The sequence below is a fragment of the Anabas testudineus genome, chromosome 9 (genome assembly GCF_900324465.2).
Source record: "Anabas testudineus chromosome 9, fAnaTes1.2, whole genome shotgun sequence".
Lineage (NCBI taxonomy): Eukaryota > Metazoa > Chordata > Actinopteri > Anabantiformes > Anabantidae > Anabas > Anabas testudineus.
In genome coordinates this window covers 9,948,739-9,974,062 of record NC_046618.1, presented here as the reverse complement: position 1 = coordinate 9,974,062, position 25,324 = coordinate 9,948,739, and the positions used below count along the sequence as shown (strand labels likewise).

Sequence of the window (25,324 nt, the reverse complement as noted above, 5' to 3'; positions counted from 1 at the left end):
GTTTGTACTGGTGTGTGCTCTAAGCTGTGTCCACGGACATGTCCTCAGAGCCTGCCGCGTGATAGAATGTGCTTTTATTTGAAGGGTTTCTATCATTTATGAGCTACGTGCATGTCTCTGTTTGCTTTTCTCTTTGTCAGGACGTTGCTGCGGTTATCTCCTCCTCCTATACCTTCTTGTCTCCTGGCTGCACAAAAGCCACACAAAAGGTCTGGAGGATTCAGGCTCTGATGCCATCCAACACCATCTTAATTATGACTAGCACATGTCAGGAAATGCCAGGCTTATGGTGGTATCAGGCCCAGCACGGATACCACTGTGGCACGAAGTAGTCTGTTGTGTTTTAATCCACATCCCTGGATAAACATGCAGCAGGGATTGAGCCACTTTGCACGTCTATTTGTAGCCACACAGTGGGGTCTAAATTGACCCTGAGTGATGAAGTTGCTCTCATATAGACAGTAGTCATTTTCTGTTTACCCTGTTATTCATTTGGCACATATTGGCATACAGCACAATCTTTAAAACAAGCATGCATCTACAGTAGGCACTAGCACACACTTCCATGAAGTCACAAAGTCACTCACACACCTAGGAGGCCCCCTAAATTAACATAATGTCATGCCTGCCCCTTGGGGAATGCAGTAGACAGCTGACTACTGGAGCTTATGAGAATGCTCAGTTGTCAAGAGGGAAGAATTTACATGAAGGTGCCGCTTCCAGTTTATGTGCTATGCATGACCCCTGCATGCCAGCTAATGCACATGGAATGTACATGCTTTTGAGGTTGTGTGTGTGTGTTGGGGGGGGGGGGTCATGTATAGATATTCCACTCTCTAATACACTCAAGGGTGTATAAATATGTTTGAGTTCTGTCTTTGTCTGTGTTCGGGTCTATGCGCCTCTGTGTTATATTTGTGCATCTGTTGCACATCTGAGAAAGTGAGTGTGTGTTTGTGTTTGTGTGTGTGTGTGCGCGTGTGTGTGACAAAAAGAAGTGAAAAGACAGCCAAAGTAAGCCTGTTCCCACAAGGACTCGACAGTCTGTTTGATGTTGCTTTTCTGACCTTGTGAGGTGTGTGAACACAAATGCGGTTCAGACTCTAGCTATAGTTGGGTGTGAAAAAATGTAGCTGCAACATACTTTTCACAAGATGGCATTTGTCAATTAGGTTGAATGTTTCATTTAATCTTTAGAGGTCACTGTATGGGCTATATAAGACTACATCTCTGCCTTTTTTACTTGGTTACTACCCTGTGTTTGACACCAGAGATGTTACTTAAAATGTCTTGTAAAATCATGATCCATCAGGACTGATTCAGCTAGCCAAGAGTCAAGTGATGACGTGTTATGAAAGTAAATAATTTTTTTTTTTGAAGAGAAGATTTAATTCATAGTGACAAAAAGTATGTTCAAAGGCCATGCTGGCACAGACAGTATGTTTTGTTCCAAGGTCACTCATTTTGCAGGAGGTGTGTGAAATAGCACTGACCCTACAAAACCCCGTCACAGAAGTATGGCATGTCACAGGCCAGTCCTATAACATGGAAATCACACACACACACCACACACACACAAATAGCTATTATGGATAGTGCACATGTTTTTAAGTGTCAAAACAAAAATTGAAATTCCAGCGTTATGAGCAAATGGTTTTCAACTGGTGCCCATTGTGACATTACACTGAGACGTGAACTCAAATACTGTAGATTCCTCCCAGTCCCCTTCGCGATGAGACTCCAGTTCTTAAAGCTCTAGATTCTGTCTTTCACTATTTAACTCTTGTTTCTAGTGGCAGCCATTACTCAAGGTAAAGATGTGATGCGAGAGAAATTGCAATCTACATTAGTGTTCCAATTAGTTGCTGGCGAACTTGGGGGCTATACCTTCTGAGTTAGGTTAGGTTGAAATATAAAATAAATACTTCCTGGAATGGTGCCATTATAAGATGCTGTGGGAAGAGAACAGGCTTAGTACTTGTCAACACAAAATATAGTAAGAAAACTGTATATTGCTTAACAACACTGTGTACTGCTAAAACACATATTTAAAAATGTGATGTCATCATAATTATTTTATTTAGGTTTATTTGTGAATTTATGGGCTGTCATGGCTCATGACACTGTTTCTGCAGTCAATTGTAATTAAGAGCTCACATGTGGGGTCCTACCCAAGGGCTAGGTTTTGGTTTGTTTTTTACCTGGTACCTTTTTTAACTTTTTTGCAGACAAGTTTAATCAGAATCCAATTTTCATAAGTGATGAGTCAGCCTTTGCACAAGAGCCGCCCTCACATTTCCTCCATCCACCTCAGTTTCACCTAGATACTCAACTTCCCTTTTCACCTGGTGTCTCTCCCCCTGCTTTACCCAACTTTATCAACCATGTTCTTCAGACACCAGGCCATTTCCGCTTTCTTCCCGACTCAACAACTATGTTCTTTGGAGCCCTTCCCAGAACACTTTGGCATGCACCCATGCCCACTCCCAATCTGCTCTCTTGTTTGACACAGATCCAGGGGACAGCAAGGGGGCACTGAAGGTGGGATGGGGTGGGGGCCTATAGTTACCATGCAGTCATGGTGCAACCAGCCCTCGAGAAAGAAAAAGCAACGAGAGATAGCAAAAGGGAAAGAGGAGGCAATGAATGACTTACCTCGTGCCCTTTTTCTGTGTAACATGGCATCAGTGTTTGGACGTGGTTTGTTCTCAGTGGAAAGGCTGCTCACAGCAAGACCCTACCTAAAAATAACCATTCTTGGTCTCTTTGATGGAAACTGTGACTCTCCCTAATGACTGCTGTGAAGTTATGAGCAAGTGACGAGAGGTAGGCTGAGACTGAGAGAGATGAGAGAAACATGGGAAGGGGGTGAGAGACAAATGAAGGGGGGAGGTAGTAGTGGAGAGTGAGACAAGGACAGATAGACAGGTAGAAGTGGGGTGAAAAATGGGACATGGCGGGCGAGCACACGACTCATCTGTGGTAAACGCAGCCTTAGTGTATCTCTCACAATGATGTACTCAAAAGCACAACCATTTAGGCTCAAGTGATATTTTGTCTGATTAAATAAATACAGTTTCTATCTCACAAAAACACAAGTTTGGACTTGTGGAAGTAGAAGTAGGCACCACTTCAGTACAGTGTATTGCACATGACTCACTGGCCTCCACATAGACTGACAGAATGATTGCATGCAAGCCATTTTAACTCGGTGGTTCCCTTTTAACATTTGTGCAGCCACAGAATCATTTTCTTATTAGTTGTTGTGTCAGCTGTCACCCATCCACCAAACCAGTAACTTGCATTCCCCTCTGATTACTATACTCTACAGTGCCTCAGCAAACCTCTCCTTTGTACCCTCCTCCATTTTTTTCATCCCTCTCTCATTTTGTCAAACTTATGTTTGTCCTCTCATCCTCTCTCACACACACCACTTCAGAGCTGCTCACTAAGGCTTCAGCAATCTCCTGGTAATGGTGTTTTTAAGTGGCCTGTTTGCATAGAGGGCCTATGGAGAGAAAGCCTGTGATAGAGCCAGTGACTAAATGGGGCTTGTTACAGTGACTGAGCTCATATTCGGAGCCCAGTCATCCACTGGGGGACTGGCTGCTACTGTAGTCTGGCTGTGGTCTCTGAGCTATCACCAGCCAACACAGTTTTAGCAGTCTACTGTAATGCGAGACTTGGGAATTTTTCAAAGCATGATGGCTATGTAGTGTACTTGTATCATGTGTACTATATGCAGCAGTTAATGCCATTATGTGTACAGTATGTCTGCATTTCCATGCTTGTGTATGCACATCTCCCTGGGTGCATTCTTCTTTCTGTCCCTAGTTGTATGTGTATGAAAAATAGTGCTTATGTATTTACTTCAGTATTTTTGTGTTTAATGTGTGCACAGAGACATGCAGATGTGTATGAAACATTTTTCTCTGATTTGATAGTTACCACAATATGTCCACCTGAGCTCTTCATCTCTGCTTTAGATTTCATTTTATGGTTTCTTTCAAATTTTCGGTGAAGTTATTTGCTTTTACTTGGCCATTGATAAAAGCTACATTAAAGCAGAGTGACTTTGATGCAGGGGAGAGGAACCTTTGGCAATGGGCCTTGATGAGACAGCCAGCCGGCCAGGTTTTCATTAGATGAATGCTGTGTGGGACTCTGGCCAGATAAGATGGGCGCCAACACACTGGAGCCAACCAATATAGTTATAGCAAGGTGCTCTCTATTTCACTTCCTCTACGTCACTGTCTGTCTTTGTGGAAGTCGGTGTCTGCCTCTCTATTTCTATCTCTCTCTGTATAACCTGAGAGAGGGTACGGCTAGCCTGAACAGCTTCTATGCCCTTTGCAAATCAACACACCCAGAGCAGTGATTTCCATAAAGATGTCTTGGCCCAGCTTTGCTTAAGAATAGGTCGAATGAAATAGGTAGCTTAGTGGTAAATGTCAGAGAGAGATCCAGGAAGCAGGGACACATGGGGAGAAATGAAATGAGAGAGGGAATAAAAGAGACAAAACGTGTGAAGACATGAAAAATTCAAAGGTTCAGAGCTAGCAGAATTACATGTTGCTGTACCTGTCATAGGGAATAACGCACTAAGTAATAAGTGCATTTCTACATCAAACACCTTAAGTGACAAATGAAAAAATATTTAGAATGAATGTAAACAGAATCAGTATTTCTCACTGCCTCCATGTGTGAAGGCCAGTGTAGGAAGGGCAGCTGTAGTTTTCAAGGGCTGGCTTGTTATTGGTTGTCACAATTCTGCTCCCATACGATGTAGGATGTCCAGGATTCCTACAGATAATTATAGCTACAGAGAGATGCATTGAAGAATACAGCGAGGGCATGACTTTTTCACTCTGTCGGCTGACCGCATACCACTTGAATGGACCTTCTAACACACTTTACTAGACTGAGACACAGAGAAGTCGTTTTGAGTTAACTGAACACGCTGTTATCCATTCACGTATTTGGTTTATAGCTACTGAGTGTGTACTAGTAAGTGTGTTCATGCTCACATTATCGATGAATATTAACACAAGTTGTGAATTGCATTAACGTTTACATGTGTATCTATCGTTTACAGGTGTTAGGAGCAGTATAACTTGTGTGTTGAGCGAGTTGGCCTATTTGTGTGTATTTCTATATTTATACATGGCTTGGTAAATCCTCTCACTGAGGGCTTTAACTTCTGAGAGCCTGTGTGCATATGTGTGCCAGCGTATGTGCACGCGATGCCACAGATAGCTGATATCTATTGGGGCGTTAAGCTGATTAGTGTGAACTGTGGCCAGGTTCATTTGCATACGTTTCTTATCTCGTTAGATTGGTATCAGCCTCTGTCACCATGCAAGGCCTCGACTGGGATGTCTTCATACCTTGTTCTGTAGGCACACACACACACACACACACACACTCACACACACAACCGCCCTTGATGCCCCTGGCTAACAACAACACTAATGTGTAACACCAGCCAAGAAGTGCAGGCTCCTCATCTCCTCATGTCGCCAGCAGTACTACTCTGCTGTAGCAACAACACATTCACGTCTTGTCCTCAGGCACTCGGTGTCCCTGGTCTTATCAAGGTCTTTAACTCTCATCTCTTACTCCCATCTCTACACTGTCATCCTGGCTCATCTCATTTTTTCCCTCTTTTTCCATTGTTTGTCTTTCATTTGTTTTTGTTTCAGAGGTTAAAAACTCTGTGTGGCTCTGTGATTGTACCCACATTTCTCAGGTTTCTTGTGTTCAGGATGTTATGTCATGTTATAAAGTTGACGTCAGGCCATAACTGGCATACATTTGTGAAAACGCAAAACAAAATGTGTACAAAGTCCTCTTGCCTAATCAAGTCAAATTGAAGCAAGCCCTGACCATCAAATAGTTATAGTATCATGTAGTTTCACACATTTAGACTTTCATCCTTGCCCTTGTATTTTAGAAAAAAGACAGGTTAGATGTTGTATGAACTCCATAGACATTTATCGAAGGACTAACACATTAACAACTAAACCATTAGACTATCAAAAACTCTCGCATTATTACTCTCGCACCTTGATTTATTAGTGGCACTTGTTGTGTTGACGTGTTTATTAATACATTTAACACTACATCTCTTTGTTTAATATGAAGCCCAAACTGTACTTAGCCAGCAAAAATAAAATCAGCAACTGCTGTTTATGAAATAGTGACAAAAATGGTTGCGTCCTTTAGCTCATGTTACAGCGGCAGCCTTGTTCCTTTCCCAGCAGTTCTCACCGGCGACCACTTGTGTGGTTTCCTCAGGCAGTGCCGATGTTTAAAGATGCTTCTCACACTGCTACTAGATAACATTTTATTTACTATCATGCCTTCCTTACCAAGGACAGCATTAACACTTTGTTTTATGAGTTCTGTCAGTGCCGCCATGCCTGTGGACAAACCAATACATTGTTCTCATTTATCTGTCAAGTCCTTGCCCGCCTTGAGTGAGTGGACCTGCATCGAGTGCTTGTTTCAGCACTGTTCAGTCATCTCCTGTACATATTTCCATTGTCAGGACAGACCGTGGATACTTAGGGTGACATACTGTATATCATTGGCTGGGCAGCCAGTGGAGAGACACTGAGGTCACATTCATTTTTAGTTAGAGCCAATAGTGCAGCTAACACTGTGCTGAGCTTAGTGACGTGTCCTCCTTTAGAAATTTAAGTATAACTGCTTTAATAAGCCAAGCAATACTGAAGTAGTTTGAAAGTACAATAAAACTGCTATGAGTGAAAAGACACCTTTGCTCTTTCAGTGGTCTCGACCTGGCAGCTGATCCAAAGCAGAAAACCTTCACTATTGATGCTCAAAGACTGTACAGTGTAGCATTTCATCTGTTTAGTGACAGGTTTAAACACAAACACCAGGAGAATAAGCAGAAAAGAACATGAGATAAAATCATGAGGGAGCGTGGGGAATTAATTGGCTTAAATACATTTCACAATATCCCTAGTATTATTTTTCCACAAGTGTTGCTAATCAGTTTCATGTTATTGTTTGCACCAGGATTTGTGTGAACAATAAAGTGACTATAAATCTCAACATAATGAGATCTGAATTCCATGTGCACTGATTATTAGAACCGTGTTGAACTTGCTTGCAAAAATACTTGTTGACATAAGAATACGTTGTCAAGTTATTTCATTTTGCTTGTCACTTAACAATTTGATATAAAATCCAACAGAACATGCCGTAAGGTCAGAACAGTGTGGGACATTACAAAGAGGAAGGAGCTGTTAGATCTTGAAACACACGAGCACACTAAACCTCCCTGCTACATGTAAACTGTGTCCAAACAACGTCATGGAGTTGAATCATCTGCATGTTGTCGAAGTTCCAAGTGGCATCTCCTTTGCACTGCACACGATGTGACGAAACAGAAACAGCTTTAAAATGTAGTCTGCACAGCATCATTACAGGCTTTGAGACTTTTCTACTGTGATGTGTGATGATGTTGATGATTAAAAGGAAAGTTACGGGTTTATGGTCACTATATTTTATGCTCAAATATATGACTTTTTTATCCTTAGACTACTCCTATGCAGTGAAGAAGAGACCAGGCCTCAGTATAGTAATACCATACTGTATATAGTATTATGAGTTACTCTGTGCTCCCCGATTATGATTTTCACATTACAGTTTGAGAAAAGACTTGTCATCAAATACCAAACTGTCACCTCACTTTGGTGGGATTTTTTAACTCTGTTAGCTTTATTTCTACACAGTTCACCTGTCCTGTCTGTCGGGGGCTGCCCAGATCACGACACAAGAGGAATCTCACAGTGTAACTTTTTTTTTTTTTGTACTGTTACTCGAACCTCCTTGGTGATGAAAAGAGTACATGTACATGCCTGCGGGTTAACTGTTAGTTAGAGTTAGTTGGGAAAAGAGAGCTGCAGAGACAGCCCCTCACATCTCTGTTCCCTTCAAGAGGCTAATGCTTTATTTATAACACTGCACCCCCCAGGTGCACACCTCAGGTCCCTGTGCAGTCCCTTCTCCTCCCCACAGGTATACTCTGCGTCTCTTTCTCGTACCGCGCTACCTAGCGCACCTTCACATGGCTTTCCTTTCAACATCCCACTCCTGTGGCTGCATAAGAGGAGGAAGTTGAGGAGAGAGATACAAAGACTCGGTGTGACGCACATACAATCTGCAGACTGAAGTGGTTTTGCAGCCATGGTCTCCAATGTCTTGCTGCAGTTCTCTCACGTCTTGGAGAGACAGAACTGAATCCCCTATCCTATAGCCCCGCTCGCTCCCACCAAGCTGAGGAAGCACCACAGAGGAAACGGAGGGAGGGAGAGCGACGGAGCAAACGAAATGTGGAAGAACTCTAAAGGAATGGAGAAGTAGAATTGGATGGAAAGTGAATGAAGAAGACAAAGAATTGCAAGGGGGGGGGGGGGGTGAAGAAAGCATGATAAAGATGGAAAGAAATGTGTCTTGCTCTTTTTAAACTTGGAGATGCTCAATCCCTTCTTCTCACTCCAACCTGCATTTCTGGGTCACTAGAGACATTTAAACTGCACTTATAATTAACAGCTATTTTTAAACAGGGAGGGAGAAGTGGAGCGGTGGCGAGGTACAAAAGCATTAAAATTGCCCCAGATTCGCTATTGAATAGGACACATCAAGGCAATATGCTGGCAGATCAAAGTGAGCGAGGAGAAAGGAGACAGGGCCGATCAGTGGGGATAAATTGTTCCCTTTATAATGGCATAAGAATAGACCTCTTTGCAGCTGAAACAATTTAATAACTGCATTCATTACCTCTGTCCAGCCCGTCTCTCTTTCTGTCTGCTGCACAATGTGCAACCGAGTTTGCCATGTGCTACCTCTCTTTGTCTTTCCCTCTTCCTCTTTGTCTTCTAAACTTATCACCTCATTCCTTTCTCCCCTTACATCTTTCGATCCTCATTTTCCCTCCATCTTCCTCCACCCACCCTCCACTGAATCTAGCATCCTCCACCTTTCCTCCAGACCCGCCTTTGCTACAGCAGCAGAGGTTCCACTGAGCCCATGTGCTGCAGGCCGCACAATGAAGATGTGCAATGTCTGACACTCCTGGAATGAGAGCCCTAATAGAAGGGGAAGCGGTTATCACAGAGCTCCCCCAGGACCAGCCTCTGTGTGCCTGACGCTAATTATGGTGCATGCAAATGAATGTGCAGCATTAAAGTCAGGAGGAGCCTGCCTGCCTGCCTGACTCTGTGTGGAGCAGTTGCGTGTCAGTGTGTGCGCACAGACTGTGTTGTTCACACTGTGAACCGCTCACATACACACAACATAGTTTGGCTACGTAAAAGTGTGTGTCTGGGCACGTTTGTCTGCTCACAGCAGGCACAAACCACCAGGCCAATTCCCCTTTTACCTTTTCACACCTGCGATGTTTTAGATACTTACATTGATTCATTCTCGGGTCTTTTATTCATTAGTATAGACTCAAGGAGTAGGCCATGCATCAAAGATTAGGATGAAGAAAGAGGCACTAAGACAACCTCTCTCTCTCTCTCTCTCTTTCTCTTGCTCTCTTTCGCGCACGTATTTGAGGCTGAGCAGAGAGGATCTCGCTGGAGGATTCCTATAAATACATCTCCCTCACATTCACGAGCAACCTCTCCAAGAGGGCGTCTTTATTAAAACCATTTTGTCTTCCTTTTGTGCCCTTTGTAAACGTGTGTGTACGCGCACATATGCTCGCGTCTGCACGTGCATCCGTGTGTACGTGCACACACACTTGTGCTGCATGTGCATGTATGAGTGCATGCTGGTGCACATTTAATTGTGTTTCCATTATTTCTGTATGTGTTCGCGCCGGCACTTTTAAGTGTGATCTGTTTTCCATCGTTTCGTGTATGTGTGAGTGTGTTTATAAGTGTGTGTGCATGTGTGTGTGTAATCTATATGTTGGCCATCTTATCTCCCCATTAGCCTCTTGTGCCCTGACCAGTATTCCCTCTCTCCCCTTCCTGCTTTCTGTAATGGGTAATTTAGCCATGCTCGCCTGACATCTAGCCTATTCCTTGTTTAGTTGCCATGGCTACGCAGGCCTATGGATTGCTCCCTTGCTCCCCTGGCCTTGCAGTGGAAGCTATACCTGTAGATGTCTCAACTATTAGAGGGCAGAACTGATAAACACAGAACACACACACACACTCACAGTGTACACCACATACATATACAAACACTCTGGCATCAATATAGATTGATAGATAGATATAGACGCAGCTGAAATTGACACGGTCATGGAGGTGATGGCGATTGTGGTTTGTTTTTGTGAGCAAATACATGCAATTTTAATGACCACTTTTGTGTATTAGTTTTTTTAACACCGTCGTTGCACTGAACCACATTGCTTCTCTTAGTTCAAGTGATGTGTGATACGCAATAAGCAGACACAGTGACAGCAGCGAGGTCTGTAAAAAGCAGGTCATGTTTAACACCTCGATCTTCCGAGGTCAACCACATTGTGCTGATTCAAGCATAATTGTTGATCTGCAACGTGATGATAATACTATAAACTTGAGTGGCATCTCTTTGGCTTTGCTTTATGATCATCTTAGGTAACTTTAAGCATTGTAGTTTGCACTGGGCTGTATTTTTATAAGACTTCATTGTCTCTGTTTCCCTCTTATGACAGATCTGGGCCTGGCTGGAGGCAGCAACCTGCTGATAGATGAGGCCCTTTTGTATTTCCCAAAAAGAAATCATACCTCCAATTCTCAACACAGACACCTACAGAGGGCAAGCCAGATGAGTCAGTGTGGAAGCATAAGTGGTGTGTGTTTTTGTGTGTGTGTGTGTGCGCGCGTGCCTGTGTGTATTGATTGTATGTGTGCATGCGCATTTGTTTGATTTTTTTATTTTCAATATCTTATAGTGAAGCATAAAAAAAAGTGTTTGAAAAAGTTCATAGTCCTCTGCAACTCAAGAAACCTAACTCCATCATCAGTATTTGTGAGGTTGCTGTAGTAGATGGAGTACTATACGCCAGAGCTGCTTTCTACTAAAGCTGCACAACAGTAGCACATGGGCAGAGTGAGGGTTGCAGGCAGGCATGGGAAAAAGGCAGCTCTGGATTTGGTCTCTCATCCTCATGTATTTTGCAGGACTTGCAAGTTGGAGGTGGAGGGTTGTAGCAAAGGGCTTCGGGGTCAAAACAAACAAACGTACTTGAAGTTTTCATGCTTTTGCAGAAGATCTTGTTGTCTTTGAAGTTGTCACTATCGAGAGCAAAGGAAAGAGGGAGAGGCAAACGGGTATAAAGAGAGCGAGGCTAGGGAGAGTAGCGAGGGAATGAGAACAAGTCATAGAAGTGTGAAGCCCTTGAGTTGAAACTGTGCCTGGCTGGGCCTATAGAGAGCAGATGACAGTAGCTTTGGTTTCGTTTGCGGAGCTCACAGTACTTTTGCCTTACATAACCCCTCCCATAGTGCTTTTTCAATTATTTGGGGAGAAATCTTAAGTATGCACTTTAAAAGTTAATGCTTTTATGTGTTCCAAAGAAGAGGGGGGAGAGGGGGCGCATTACAGATCACACATAAAGAAGACAGCTCTGACAAGTTTTCAGAATATCGACAATTATAATATTCTATAAGGTATATCAGCAGAGCTTAAAACTCCACAGCGGCGTTTTGGGAAAAAGGAAGAAGACAGACAGACAGCGAGAGACGTATAGCATTGGAAGAACAGATACAAACAGTGCAAACTCAGACGTTCTTATTTTACCCCTTCCCCCATCCCAGATTCCCCTTAAGGTGCCCCTTACCCCTCTTCTCCCCTCCTTCTGCTTCTCTGCGAGGTTAAAGCGCACCTTCCCACTAAAGGGCTCTGGGGTCACACATCTGCATGTGAAATGTGAACCCGCTGACATTCCAGGGCAGCCCTAAGCCGTGCTGTCCTTTTGTTCGCTAGGGTGCCAGTGTCATGCCTAACAAGCCTGGTCTCTGAGAGAGAGAGGAGAGAAAGACAGGGAGAGAGGGTGCTATGTTATTGATGCCCTCTGCTACAACACATTTTCACTTATGCTAAAAAATAATGGTAGAAAAAGAAAGTAAAAAAAAAATAATAAGGAAAAAATCTTATCTTATATTTTCTTACTGGATAACATCCAGATGACATTGTTACCATGAGCTGGCTATAACGCCACATTAGATTGCTTTGGGTACGTAAAATGGTAATGTATGGCGGTCCGAGGGGGTCTATATATTGAATAAGGTCAACTCAGCCATGAAAACAACAGTTAGGTTTCCTTGACAACAGTGCAGACGTTAGTGAGATCAGTGTTGGCACCAGGATTGTTTATATTCATGACTTGGTGTAAAGGAAAATAAACAAAATTGGCAGCCTGGACTGCTGTTGCCATACTGTTCAGCCTTTAGACTGTTGAATCCTCAAAATCCTCCCGATAAATGACTAAACGTGCTATGTTCAACACAACTGAAAGTGTTCAGTCAGACCTGCAGTGGACATGCAAACTCATTTAAATCAGGCAGCACATAGATGTGCTACGGCAGGGCCGGGGTCCTTTCAGCCTGTGAATTAAGTTCTGAGGCACAAAGGGCAGCTATTCACCAGGCAGTGATGGACTTCACACTAGCCTTTATGTCCTCGCTGGCAGGCAGAGAGAGAAAGTGGAAAAAAGTTGTGAGGAATAAGTGAATAGAAAACAAAGGGATTGCCCAGGGTGAGGTGGTGTGGGCTGACATATATTTCAGCCGAAAGTTTTAATTAAGTTATTAAATCAGTGCGACCACAGGAAATGCTGCATGTGTTTCAATTGCTCCGTATAGTAAAGTATTGTTGTACTTAAAACTGAACTGAAAAAAGCAACGCAGAGGATCCAGTGAAAGTTACTTATCAAAAAAAACAGATGATGCACATCATTTAATGTGTAAACTAGTCAACAGGTGTTATTTTAAAAGTTATACCAACAGGTAGTATCCAGGTTCTTCTCCTTAATCCAGATTATCTTAACATGCTCTAAGCTACACTTAGAATATCATTTATGACTAATGAGGTTGAAAAAGACTAATAGATGTTAGTGAGACATTTAGTAAGGGTCCTGAAAATATACTTCTTTACTCTAATGTGAGGAAATCCAAAGTTTATATATTCGTTATTGTTTTTATGTCTTGAAATCATGTTTATCGTAACTTACCACAGACTACGTGGAAGTTATGAAACAGTTAAACGATATAAGATCCCACCTGTGACTGACTCTTATCACTAAACTTAGCATCAGACCGAGGTGTGTGACTTCACACACTTCAGTGTAATCCACACGCATGATGCTGCTTTTATTGATGCGTATTAATGAGCGGTGAGTGGTTCATACACTCTGTCCGTGAACTTGTTAGAGGTCGTACACATGCGTCCATATGACCAAACCACACAGACACGGACACCTCTTTTCACCACACACTTTTACTCTGACGTATTGTAATTGGGGTCTTACACTCCCCCAATCCCACATTTCCTGCCCCCGGGGGAATCCGGCGCGATGCGAGTGATTCAGTTAGCGTTACTGCATTAGAACTGTCCATCCATCCGGTCTGCTTTTCCAAACACATCCATCCCAATCCTAGTTAAAACACTGGGGGATCTCCTCCACTCCACCTCCACCCTCCAAAGTCTTTTATGATGTCCATAAAATGGAAGAGTGCAGCTTTACTTGAACTAATAATATCTGAGCTTACAGGGCCGTGATTGATGATCTTTAAAGCCAGCCCGATCGGTCTCATCTTTCTTCAGATTTTTATCACTGACTTGTTTGCAGTCATGTGCAATCACAAGCACCGGGAGAGGTAACAAGTGCTTGGTTGCTTGATGCTTGAGCCACTTTTGTCAGCTGTGCATTTCCCTTCCCTCCTTTGCTTTTGTGTTTTTTTTTTTTCTTTTTCTTTTCTATTTTAACCCCAGGCTTCTATTTGTTTCCGCTCTTGAACTGTTTGTGGACTGTTGGTTTACTTTGTTTTTTGTTTTGTTTTGTTTTCTCTCTGTTTTGTTCTTTTTTCAGATGGTGGGAATGTCTTCTCCTGGGGGATGGGGCAAGAGGTGAGCCAAACATTTTTCCACATTTGGCCATGCCAGGAGAGGCAGACTTAGAATAACACTGGACTCCAGGGTTTTTCATATCACACAAGGTCTCTCTCCCTCTCTCTCTCTCTCCATATTACACACACATACACACACAATCTACTTCCATTATTTAAAAACATTTTGAGGAGATCTACTTTTCCGGAGTAGAGATTAAAAGGTATTGGGGGATCGGTGTCCAAGCCCTCCCTTTGAGCACTTAATATCCTTCACGTTGTGCCAAGAACGCACATCTTTTTAAATTCTATAAATCACCTTTATGGGATCTGCTGTTTGTCCATTTTAACTCCTCTGCTTCACATGGACAGGGCAGGAAATCCTCTTTGTGGAATCTACTGTAGTTTATTTATGTGCATGTGCACAGTCAGAGGTACTGTATGTGCATGTGAGGCTGTGTGTGTGTGTATGTGTGTGTGTGTGTGTGTGTGTGTGTGTATATATGTTAGCCTTGTCTTGTCTCCCCTACTCTCTTAAATAAAAAATCCCACCTGTCACTGAGGATTGTTCTGGCCTTTCATTTAAGACGCTCTTTAAAGAGCCGCATCATTACGCAGCCCTCAGACAGAGCCCAGTGAGTGTAAAACCTAGGCCCACCCCAATCCCTCTGTTCCCCCTCGCGCTCTGATTCTTTTTCCTCCTGGCTTTGGTGTTGGTCTGTGAGGTCGTTTAAAACCTCAGCCAAAATGTGATCATTTTTACAATTTGACAGCGAGGATGAGGCTTTGCCAGGCCTGCAAAACAAACATGTAGGTGAAGGTTAGAGAGACAGGCTAAGCAATGAAAATGTTAGGCATCAGTCGTTATGGGCTCTGACGTGGCCTTGGCTTCCACGCCGCGCTCGTACGATGGAGGGTGGCTCCTAGTCTAACTAGACTCATTGGATTTTCATAGGCGTCGTCACGTCTATATAACTCTAAGTTGGTCTTTGCAAGGGCACATCTCTTTTTCTCTCCTCCCTCGTCTTATTCTCTCTTTCCCCACGTTCTCTTGTCCTCCCTCATTCTTCCTCGCTGTTCTTTGCCACTTCTGCTTCTCTTTTGCCACCGTTTTTTTCTTTGCTTTTCCTCCGTCTCTCCTATCTTGCTGCCCTCTCTCTCTCCTCTGTCTCAGAACCATTCAGATGATTGATTGTTTCTCTGTGCAGTCTGACAGGATGTAGCACTCTCTCTGCCCCAGGGGCCCCAAGCAGACTGCGCTACCTGATTAAGACTCCTCCTGTAATCAGCTGCACAGTGCCACACTGAAACTACTCCCGTCAACACGTAAAAAAATAAGAAAGGTTCCACCTCCTGAAAGATAACACTTTGTTTGTTGCTGGAGAAGAAGTGAGATGAGGGGCCATCTTGAACTTTTTTTTAACTAAGCTGATACCTTCCCCTCCCTTGGGCTTAAAGGCCTATATGCATCAGTAGCAGAAGAAAAAAATAGAAAAGCAAAAGGTCTTAAACCTAATAAAGTTCTCTGTTGTCTTACTAAGGTAAACCCAAGCCGCTCTAACCCTATTACAGCTGGTAATAGTATTACAGATAGAAATCTCGTTGTTTTTCTCCTATTGAGACTAAATGACGGACGGCCTGCGCTGTATCACATGATTGAGGTGAGAAGGAATTTGAATGATGTCAGAGAGTGAGTGTCACAGCCAGAATCAATATGTAGCAGCATAACAGGTTTAGCAAATAGAAGAACTAAAAGTTGTATGTGAATGTGTTATATTGCCTTTACATTTACAGTTTGTAATGCAAATTCAAAATAGTTATCACTATTAGTTTACCAGTTATTAGATTAACCAACATGTCAGTGGAAAGGATGCCGTTAACCCAATATAGATAAATACATCTGATGTCTGCAGTCATGTCTCGATTCCTAATGTCAGCTGTGTGATAAGAGGGTCAGCTGTCTGCCAAAGGACAAAACAACCAACAGACATCAAATGTGAGCTCTAAACAGCCTAAGCAGTGACAAAGACAGCAAAGAAAAGTAGCTGCTCTCTCATACAGAGCAGTCAATGTTGATATTCAGATTTAGTACAGGTTACAGAACATCTGCATTATCAATGAATTGCAAAAGGACTAAATTAAAAATTCCTCATAAAATAATTTGGGAGTCAGGCAGAAATTGAAGTTGGAGAGTACAGTGTCAACACAATAAACCAGCAAAAAGATCAGGCCCAAACCTGTTTGCCCAAAACCACACATTACAGGAAACAACCAAACCTGCTGGCCTGTCATAGAACATTTGGAGAAAATAGCTAACATGAAAGTGCAACATAAACAATTCCCTTCTTTGGCACACTTCACTGTACTGAATACTACAACGTGATTATGGATGTCTAAAGGGATGGCTTGAGAGCATTGTGGCCATTCAGGCTTTCGATTGCAATGGTGTCAGTAATGTAATGATGAGGATAACTCATCAGGCCTGGTAAATAATAAAAGAGCCGGCCTGATGGTGGAAGAAACCCTGGGCCTTGTTCCAACACAGTACAGGCCTCATCGAACACTGGGCCTGTTCCAAATTGATGTTAATGTGGTCTGTGCTGCAGTAGTAGAGTGAAATGTGCATTACTGATACCACAGATCTACAGGTCCTCCTCTGTGTGAGAGAGAGCGAGGACATTTTAAAATGTTTATATATATAAAGGCGCATATAAGAAGTGCATTTGAACTGTATATTAGCGATCGTCTATGTTTGCTTATGCTCTGAAATTTACTGTATGTCTACATAGTTTGGTATTTCATCATGCTTAGATTTATGTGTTCCCTTTCACTTCCTGCTGATGCTATAAGAACACACGTAGTGACTGATGACAGTCGTTGCCACAGTCTGATGCTCTGCTGCTTAAAGTCCTTTTTGTTTATTAATTAACTGCAGGACATATATGCTGAGAGACACCTATTGATTCCACTGCTGCATTAATTGATTTTGTGCTTCACTAATCATATTGTTGCTGCAAGATCATTATGAGGCTTATGTGTTGTCTTTGTGGTGGAGGACTGTGCATTGATGCACTGTGCTGTTCTTAGTGTTTGAGTGTGAAGTGTTGAGCGTGGCTGTCATTTTAAATATCCATCTCTCTATTGTTTTATCATGTGATTGTTTATTTAGGAAAACATGTAAACATTTGTATATCATGACTATGGGCGTTAAGTCAATCAAGGCCAAATCCAAGTCTAAATTTCAGGGTTCCTAATGCAGTCAATGAAATGAATCCAGTTATTAAACAAATTAAATAAAATAATTAAATTCAATGAAATATATCAGTAACATTACATATATATAAGAGACAGGTGAAGCAATTTCCAGATATTTTTACTCATTCATTCAAAAATACATTGAAACCATACAGTACATTCATACACATACAATGTGTTGTACACAGACAAAGTTGTAGGCCCACAGGCACGTGGGGAAAAAAGTAAACTTGGGTGGCATTGTAGAAAATAGAAAGAAAAACCCTGACAGCTATAAAAAGGTGAGAGTGTCCTGTGATTTAAAACACTAGCATTTTATTATTGAAACAAACACATTCCACTGTTTGTGTGTTTCTGCCTGCCAGAGGTTCCCCAGTGAGTCTGACCGGGGGTTACAGTGTAACCAAAGCGTCTGTCTCCTGTTCACCACCCAGATCAGCCGGTTCAGCTTGATTGGGCCCAGTTGTCTTGGTTTCATACTGACAACTGTCTGGGAAAGGTCTGTCTGGGGTTCAAGTACATTAAAGTCATCCGCTCCCCTCCCACCGAGCCCTACACAGATGGCTCCAGATGCAGCTGGCACAGCATGGAGCAGCACCTGACAGCGTTCATTCACTCAGACACACACAAAAATGCACACATACAAGTATAAACACATGCAGACATACAAAAGTGTGCACAAGCCCATGTGTCCATACACATTGGCATTCTTACTGCACCTAAATGCAAGTAAACTAACACACAAACATACTCACACTCTGATAGGAGCACATACACTGACACCCATTAATACACATACACACGCACTCACAGCGGGAACATATGCTGCCACGCATCTACAAATCCTCACAGTAGCGCACATACGAATAAGCAATTAAAGACCCAGATTACTGCATGGCGCACACACAGTCAAATGTAAACCCACACATATTGTGCTCACTTTTAGACATATGCCAGGGCATGCCAACGTGCACACGAGCACGGTGCAGAAAGCCCTTTATCTCTGCAGGAGTGAGCAGAAAAGAGAGGAGCAGGACAGCTGAGAGAAGTCAATTTAAACAGCCTCACAATTTGTAACACAGAGAAAGAGATGTAAATTGAGGACAATGCATTCTATTGTACTGCACAAGATGCTATGGTTATTAAGCCTTTTGTGTTTCAATTGAGTTTTTACACAGACTCACTCTCCAGTGAGGGATTGCATGGCTAGGCACTTGTACATAATGGTAAATGAAACATGAAACACAGTAGACGTTTTGACTGTGGCAAGAAATATGCAGCGAGCCTTCTTTAACAGTATTTTTCTCCTCAGCGACAGCCATTTGAGCGAAGATGATTTGTCTGTTCCCTGTGTCACGCAGTATATAACCGTACGCGGCAGATATTATAACAGGGCTTTACAGAGATGTGCTCATATTATGATACTCTTGAGGTGAACTACAAATCCTGTTTGACAAAGCTTGCTGAATGTAAACATGAAAACTTTACATACAGGAAGGGCAGGGCATGAATTAGGATTAAACATAATTGTTCTTCCCAACATCCAAACACAACCACGTCAGGTGTCTTCATTTAACTATTCCATCTACAAAGAATGAAATCACTGGAATGAAACTTTTATTTAATCCTGTGACTGACACTGTGTTATTACTTGGCTTGCAGGGACAGCTTGGACTTGGAGAGGACAGGATTCACATCTCTTCTCCTTGTCTTCTTCGCTATTCTCAGCCGGTCACACAGATACAGGCAGGGGACAGCTACAGTGCAGCTGTCACAGGTGAGTCAAGAATTCAACCTGCTTTTCGACCTGCAAGAGTTCCTATTTTCCTCAACAGTGTCATTTCGGCCTAAAAGTGCAATTAAACAACGCGGCTTAACTCAAGCCTCCCAGCAGCCACTTGTCACTGCAGATATCTCTCATTGTGATATTTTTAACAATCCCTAAAAGTTGTATTCACTCTACATAATATATAAAACAACTTATTAACTTCAAATCCCTATTTTCCCAGCAGTATCCCTCACTGTGGCTTTGAGCAATGCTAATTTTTTCATCTACATCATTTTGTTGAGTTTTAATTAACACAACAAGGATTCGGTGTCCTCAAATGACATCACTCGGAGCACAAACTCAACCTCATTAGCTCCGAATTGTGCAATACTGCACCCAGTTTCAATGTTATGTGTTAGATGATGTACATAATGAATTGATTTGTTGTTCAACCAGATATCCCCTAAACTACCGCGCTAAGATCTCTCTATCCCTGTAGCTACTTTGTTATTAATAAAACTGAGAGATAAGGAAGCACACCATCTCTTTACAGCAGCTTTTCCACTAGCCTGGCTGTCTTTCATGTAATTCCTAAAAAGCCATAGCTAGAGCCATCTTTGCTGACTAAATTAAAAAACAGATAGTCCCTTTTTTTTTACCTTTCTCTCTTAAATTGTCTTGTATGATTTCCACTAATCTGATTCTTCCACTCTCTTCTTCATACATAATCACTAACCTGCCACAAGACTAGTTCTAATACATTTACATCACTACAAAACATCAGGCAACTAGTCCTCCTTGAATAGTTACTTGTCTTCTGCCAGACAGAAGGAATTAAAGTGGTTACACTACAAACGTCACATCAGCCACTTAAAGAGAAAAGGCATTGTACTTCTTTTAAGACCAGGGCACATTTACAGCCCACTGCTCTACTGCAATATTGTGTTAAAAGAATTGCCTATTGTTGAACAGAGATGTCTGCTGGCACCGTGTGCAGTTTCGCTGGAAATGCCACAGGTTCATTAAATGAACTGCAGTCAACATATTAAGTTTTGTCCAATTTGAATTCCTGGTGCGTTAAGGACTGCTCGGTCGGAGTAGGTCCCTGCCCGCCAGTGGTACAGTTATGTCTTTAGGTGATCTATAAAATGTTATTATTTAAAACAAGCTCTTTATGGATTGCCTACGAAGCATGCTTAGCACATGATTGATCTGACCTTTCACAGACCGTCGTTCTTTGGGAAAACATCAGCCTTAACCTTTTTTGCTGGATTACCCTGCCAGCATCTCTTTTACAAGCGTGTGTGTCCGTCTGTGTATGTATATACATGCATGTTAGCAAGTAGATGGGTTTGTGTGTGTGTGTGTGTGTGTGTGTGTGTGTGTGTGTGTGTGTGTGTGTGTGGTAAAACACCATCTAGCAGCGGCTGCCTCGTGCCTCTTACAAGGTTTGCTTCGCTGAGATGAAAATAATACATTACTGATTGATTGATCAATCATGTCTGAAAGGGTATCGGTGTCTGTGCGCGCGTGTATGTGCCAAGGCTATGTACAGCTTGATGCAGAATAGAGATTGATGGAGGCTTGCCGTGAGGAGGATACTCAGTTATCTCCTTGTAATTAAAATCCACCTCATAAAGATTATTGACTCCCCCACCACACAAACCAGCATGCTCCGTCGCTTGGCAGGGTTTGCAAAGCGCTTCTTAAAAAATGAAAAATAGCATATTAAGCAGCACATATTTTCCATTTATGCGGAACGTTTAGATGTGGTTAAGTTATCGTAATGTGCAATAAAACCTGGATGTGAAATTTGTAATCCACTTTGGAAAATTGCTTACTATATTGCTCTAACATCCCCTGAAAGAGCTTTTGAGAGGTGTGTGCCAAGTTTATTGTATGCCATAATTTAAAAGTCCTCAATGCAGGCAGTAAATATAAATTTATTAGTGGCAGGTTTAAATAGGCAGTCTGAGGTAGCATGAGCGAGTGGATGCTTCAGTGTTTGGTGTATGTGAGTACATACTGGGTGCGTGTCTTTGATAAGTGCCAATTGAGAATGTGCTGCCTCTGCTCAGCACACCATGAAAAAAAGGTGAGTGTGTATGTGTGGTGTGGGAAAGGTTTCTCCACCTCAACGTGGTGCCGTACATCACCTCCCTCTTCAAAAATACAACAAACTGACACAGTGTACTGTAATTCTCTGTTCCACTTAATGGTTTCTAATTAGGGTTGGTGTTTCTTTTTGAATGTGGAGGGCGTCACAGTTGGAAGGTTCAGGAGAAAGCTAATCTGTGGTACACTGAGGTCTGGTTTCCTCCTGGCCCCACACCCACTGAATGGGGAGAATCACTTCTGGCATTTGGCTATGTTATTCCAGCATGACCACAAAATATGCATGTTGTTTCAAGAGCCCGATGTAAGTATGATCCGGAGCCCAGGTTTGGGAATTGGTAACACATTGAAACATATAAAAAGAACATGCCAACACATTCTCACATGGGTCAAATTCATTTTCATAGCTGAGATAATATGTGGTGCTACTGTAGGGAGCCCTTTGCATTGGGTGATGTTCCACCTGTACCTGCATATATCACGTGTGATATTTGCCATAGGTACAAGATTGGACGGTACATGAAGTTGTAAACAGTTGTGAGACCAGAGTTTTATTACTACAACATAGTGGATTAATGTGAATGTGAATGTAAAAACAATCTAAAACAAACATGTTTTTTTTTTTAGCTAAACTTCCAAATAATGTCTGGGATAATTCCTAAAGTGGTGCCCACTATGTAATCTTGTGCATGCTACCTGTGTACCAGATTAACCCTCAAACGAATGGAAATTCATGTCTGAAAGAGGCTTATTTCTGGTGTGTGCCTGTCTCAGCATTCCCACATTTATTCATATCTGCAGCAGGTGGAGAACTGCTTCTCTGGGGTCAGATCCCATGTGTATCCCGGGTCAGTGATCACCAAGGCCTCAGAAGACTCTGGACCCCCCAGTCAGTTCCACTGGCAGGCAGAAAGGTGTGTGTGAGAAATGTATGCTTTCAAGCTTCTGCAAGTATCAAGTAGATGAGCCAGAGGATTTTCTGAGTATTAGTTTTAGCTTCCCAGAAAGACATATAAGCAAAAGGTCTAACCAATAAACCCATCACAGATTTGTGAGAAATCCTACCCCTCTGCCTGTTCTGTCCATAACTGACTTTGGTTTGTAATTGAAAAAGATGCCTTACTGTGATGTTTGCCATGCCAACATCCTTTAAGTAGAAGATAAGATGCCAATGATATTAAAAATAATTGTATTACCGTGCTATCAATACTCAAATTCTATTTTATGATACAAAATCCAGTCCATGAAATTTCTGAGCTGCGATGTGCTTTTGGAACTGTTCATCTCTAAAAGCTGTTTTTATGTGATGCAGGTGTGTGATGTTGCCTGTGGTACCTGGCATATACTCGCCCTCACCACAGGTGAGTAACCTGTAAATATTCCTACCTCACTGGTTAATTGTTTTTGGGGCATTGAGAGTGGATCATCAAAGGTAAAGCAGGTTTTCGGGTAAATTCAGGTTTACAACCTTCCCTCTCCCTTTTACCCTGAACACTGCCTCCTCTTCCCCTTCTCCAAATGATGTCTTGTCCCTCCTCTAAGCCCCTCCTCGCTCACTTTCTCACTCATCAAACCATAATTCACTTCAGAGGGAAGCATCATTAATGCGCAGTAGGACCCAGCAGCTTGATGTGTGTGCTAATTATATTGTGTGTTTTACACGCTGGATGACTTTTGCTTAGTCAGTGATGAGCTCAGTCTATGGTAATTGTTTTTTTTTTTCTTTTTTTAATTTGATGAGTTTATAAAAGCCTGTCTGTGAGTGTATATCTGAGCGTGTTATGCCTGTGTGCATTCGTCTGTGCATGTCATGGTGAGTGTGGATGGGGAGACTTTTAGTACGTGAGCATGTAGAGCCTTACGTTTATATGTGCCTATATATAAATGCACGGTCAAGAAGCATCAAGGAGTGCATACATGTATACAACATATACTTAGCCAGGAAGACAATCTTATTCCACAGCTTCACACATCATACGCTTTGTAATGATTAGCAAACAGTCAAGATGATTTTGGCGCATTAAAACTGCATGCAACTTTAAACTCCATCAATCTCACACACAACTTTGACATGCACCGTCAGCCGTGGCACTGAATTCCATGACTTTCTTGCATTCTCCACAACTCATGTGATCCTTTTAGTACTGTACATCACTCAGTGCTATAGCTAGAACTGCTGCTCAGCCTTTGACTAATCACGCTTATTGGAGGTGTCCTTTGGCTCACCTGGGGGCTTCCAATCCTATTAGGCCAACCGTCCTGAGCCTAGCACACCCAGCAGCCGCTTGTGTTTGATCACTGGTGCTTAGAGCCCACACTTGTCCTCTTATGTTGGTGTTAAAGCATGGAGGAGAGAAGCGGCAGGGTGGGGTTTGGCGGGAAGGGGGTGGGGGGTTAAAATGTGATCTCCTTAACTCTCTGGGGGGCAGAGGGGAGCTCGGTGCCCCACCTCCCTCACTGACACTCCTCTGCCTCTCCAACTGGAGCTGGTCTTTAACTTCTGATGTCAGTTGAAAGGTGGAACAGTGCAAGTTGTTTCTAAGCAAAAGGGGAAGGAGACGGAGGGGAGTGGGAGACTGAAAGACTGAGTGAGCAACAGGAAGTAGACGAAGACTGTTGTATTTTCACCTTTTAAAGAATCTTTTTCGAGAGTGTTAAGTCCTTGTTGTCAATCCCAGTCCTATAATTTTTCCTTTCCTCTTTTAATCTTTCTTTTTCTCTCTGTATTCTCTATTTTTGGAAGCATGTTAAGAATCTGGTTAGAACTCAACACACATTATTCCCACTAGGCCTGTTAGCTTTTTCTACCCTCTTCCGCTCTCTTCTACATACTCTAACTCCCCTCCATCACTTCCTGACTTTTATTCTGCTGCACACCCATCACTATGTCTCTCTTGTGGCTCTCCTTCCTACTTCCCCTCCTCCCCCTTCTTCCATGGGCCAAGAGCACCCAGGAAGAGCCATGTGTTTCCAAAGTGGACTGGATGGGAAATCGAAGCAGGGCTTCTGTGTTTATCAAGCCACAGCTCCGTCACCTTGCTCCTACTCCCGTCTGGAGGCTCCAGCAAATTGGTGACAGCAGCAACAACCCTGCAGCCACACATGCCCCTTTTCTCATGTGCACACACGCTCACACACACACACACACACACACATACACACACACATACACACACAGCATAGCACCTTGGCCTGTTTAGTTTTATTGCTGGTGTCAGGTGAGGAGGTGGAGGTAGGAGTGCTGTCTAATGTTCACCTCACACACATACACACTCACACACAGTCATTTCCACCCCTGCCGACACCTTGGCTAACAAGACCTGTGAACTGCAGTGACAGAACTCCGAGACTTGTCAGAGTCCCAGTCATTTAATGCCAAGACCCAGCCTTAGCTCTAACCCAACAGGTTTTCTTTATGTACACCAAGCCACAATAGGCTACACACTGATATACTGAACATAAGTCTACTGAATGCTGCTGCTCCTCTAGCTTATTGTTGTTAAAGTAATAGCTTTACTACCACAATCTACAGCAATTCATTCTATTAAAATAATAAGTTACTTAGTGTACATAGAGTAGCGATCTGACATGGAAGTAGACATTACATGTGTGGTGTGGTTCAGGTTACAGTATCTCTGCTGTTGGTTTTGTACAGTGTCACGTGGCTTCTTTCATCAATAAATGTTTAAATCTGTGCTATCACTTGTCCATCTACAGTGCCTGCCTCTGTGTCTGTAAGCCTGCTGCATCCACAGGCATCTTTATCTAAAGTGTCTAATACTCGTAAGTCATTACAAGTGCTTTTGCATAGATCGCTGCCCTTTTTGTTACATGTGCGATGTACACGATTCTTGTTGCTCAATATCTTCTTCAGTTCCCTCTCGTTTCTGTTTGGTGTGATGTAAGTGAAAGAGAAAGGATAGTTGACTTGGGTTAGGCCCCTGCACTGCCTTGGAAATGAACTGCACAAATAACGCTTGGCCATTGTGCCTAAGCACTTACAAAGAAGCCATTTAAGAATGTATTGATCCAGCCAGTACAGGGTCAATCATTGGATCAATGGTGTGTGGGCTGGTCGGCTAGAAGGCTGGTTGACTGCATGAATGAATGG

At 42.6% G+C, this 25,324-nt stretch overlaps 1 protein-coding gene across 1 annotated transcript in view; it reads left to right on the top strand.

Annotated features, from left to right (window-relative positions):
* LOC113150252 overlaps window positions 1-25,324 on the top strand; it is a 198,805-nt gene that overhangs the window by 167,217 nt on the left and 6,264 nt on the right. The window contains exons 4-7 of the mRNA XM_026342675.1: window positions 14,060-14,097; window positions 18,993-19,107; window positions 22,015-22,127; window positions 22,526-22,574. Coding sequence (XP_026198460.1) covers window positions 14,086-14,097; window positions 18,993-19,107; window positions 22,015-22,127; window positions 22,526-22,574 — 289 coding nt within the window. The 5' untranslated portion in view covers window positions 14,060-14,085. The remainder of the gene's footprint in view (window positions 1-14,059; window positions 14,098-18,992; window positions 19,108-22,014; window positions 22,128-22,525; window positions 22,575-25,324) is intronic.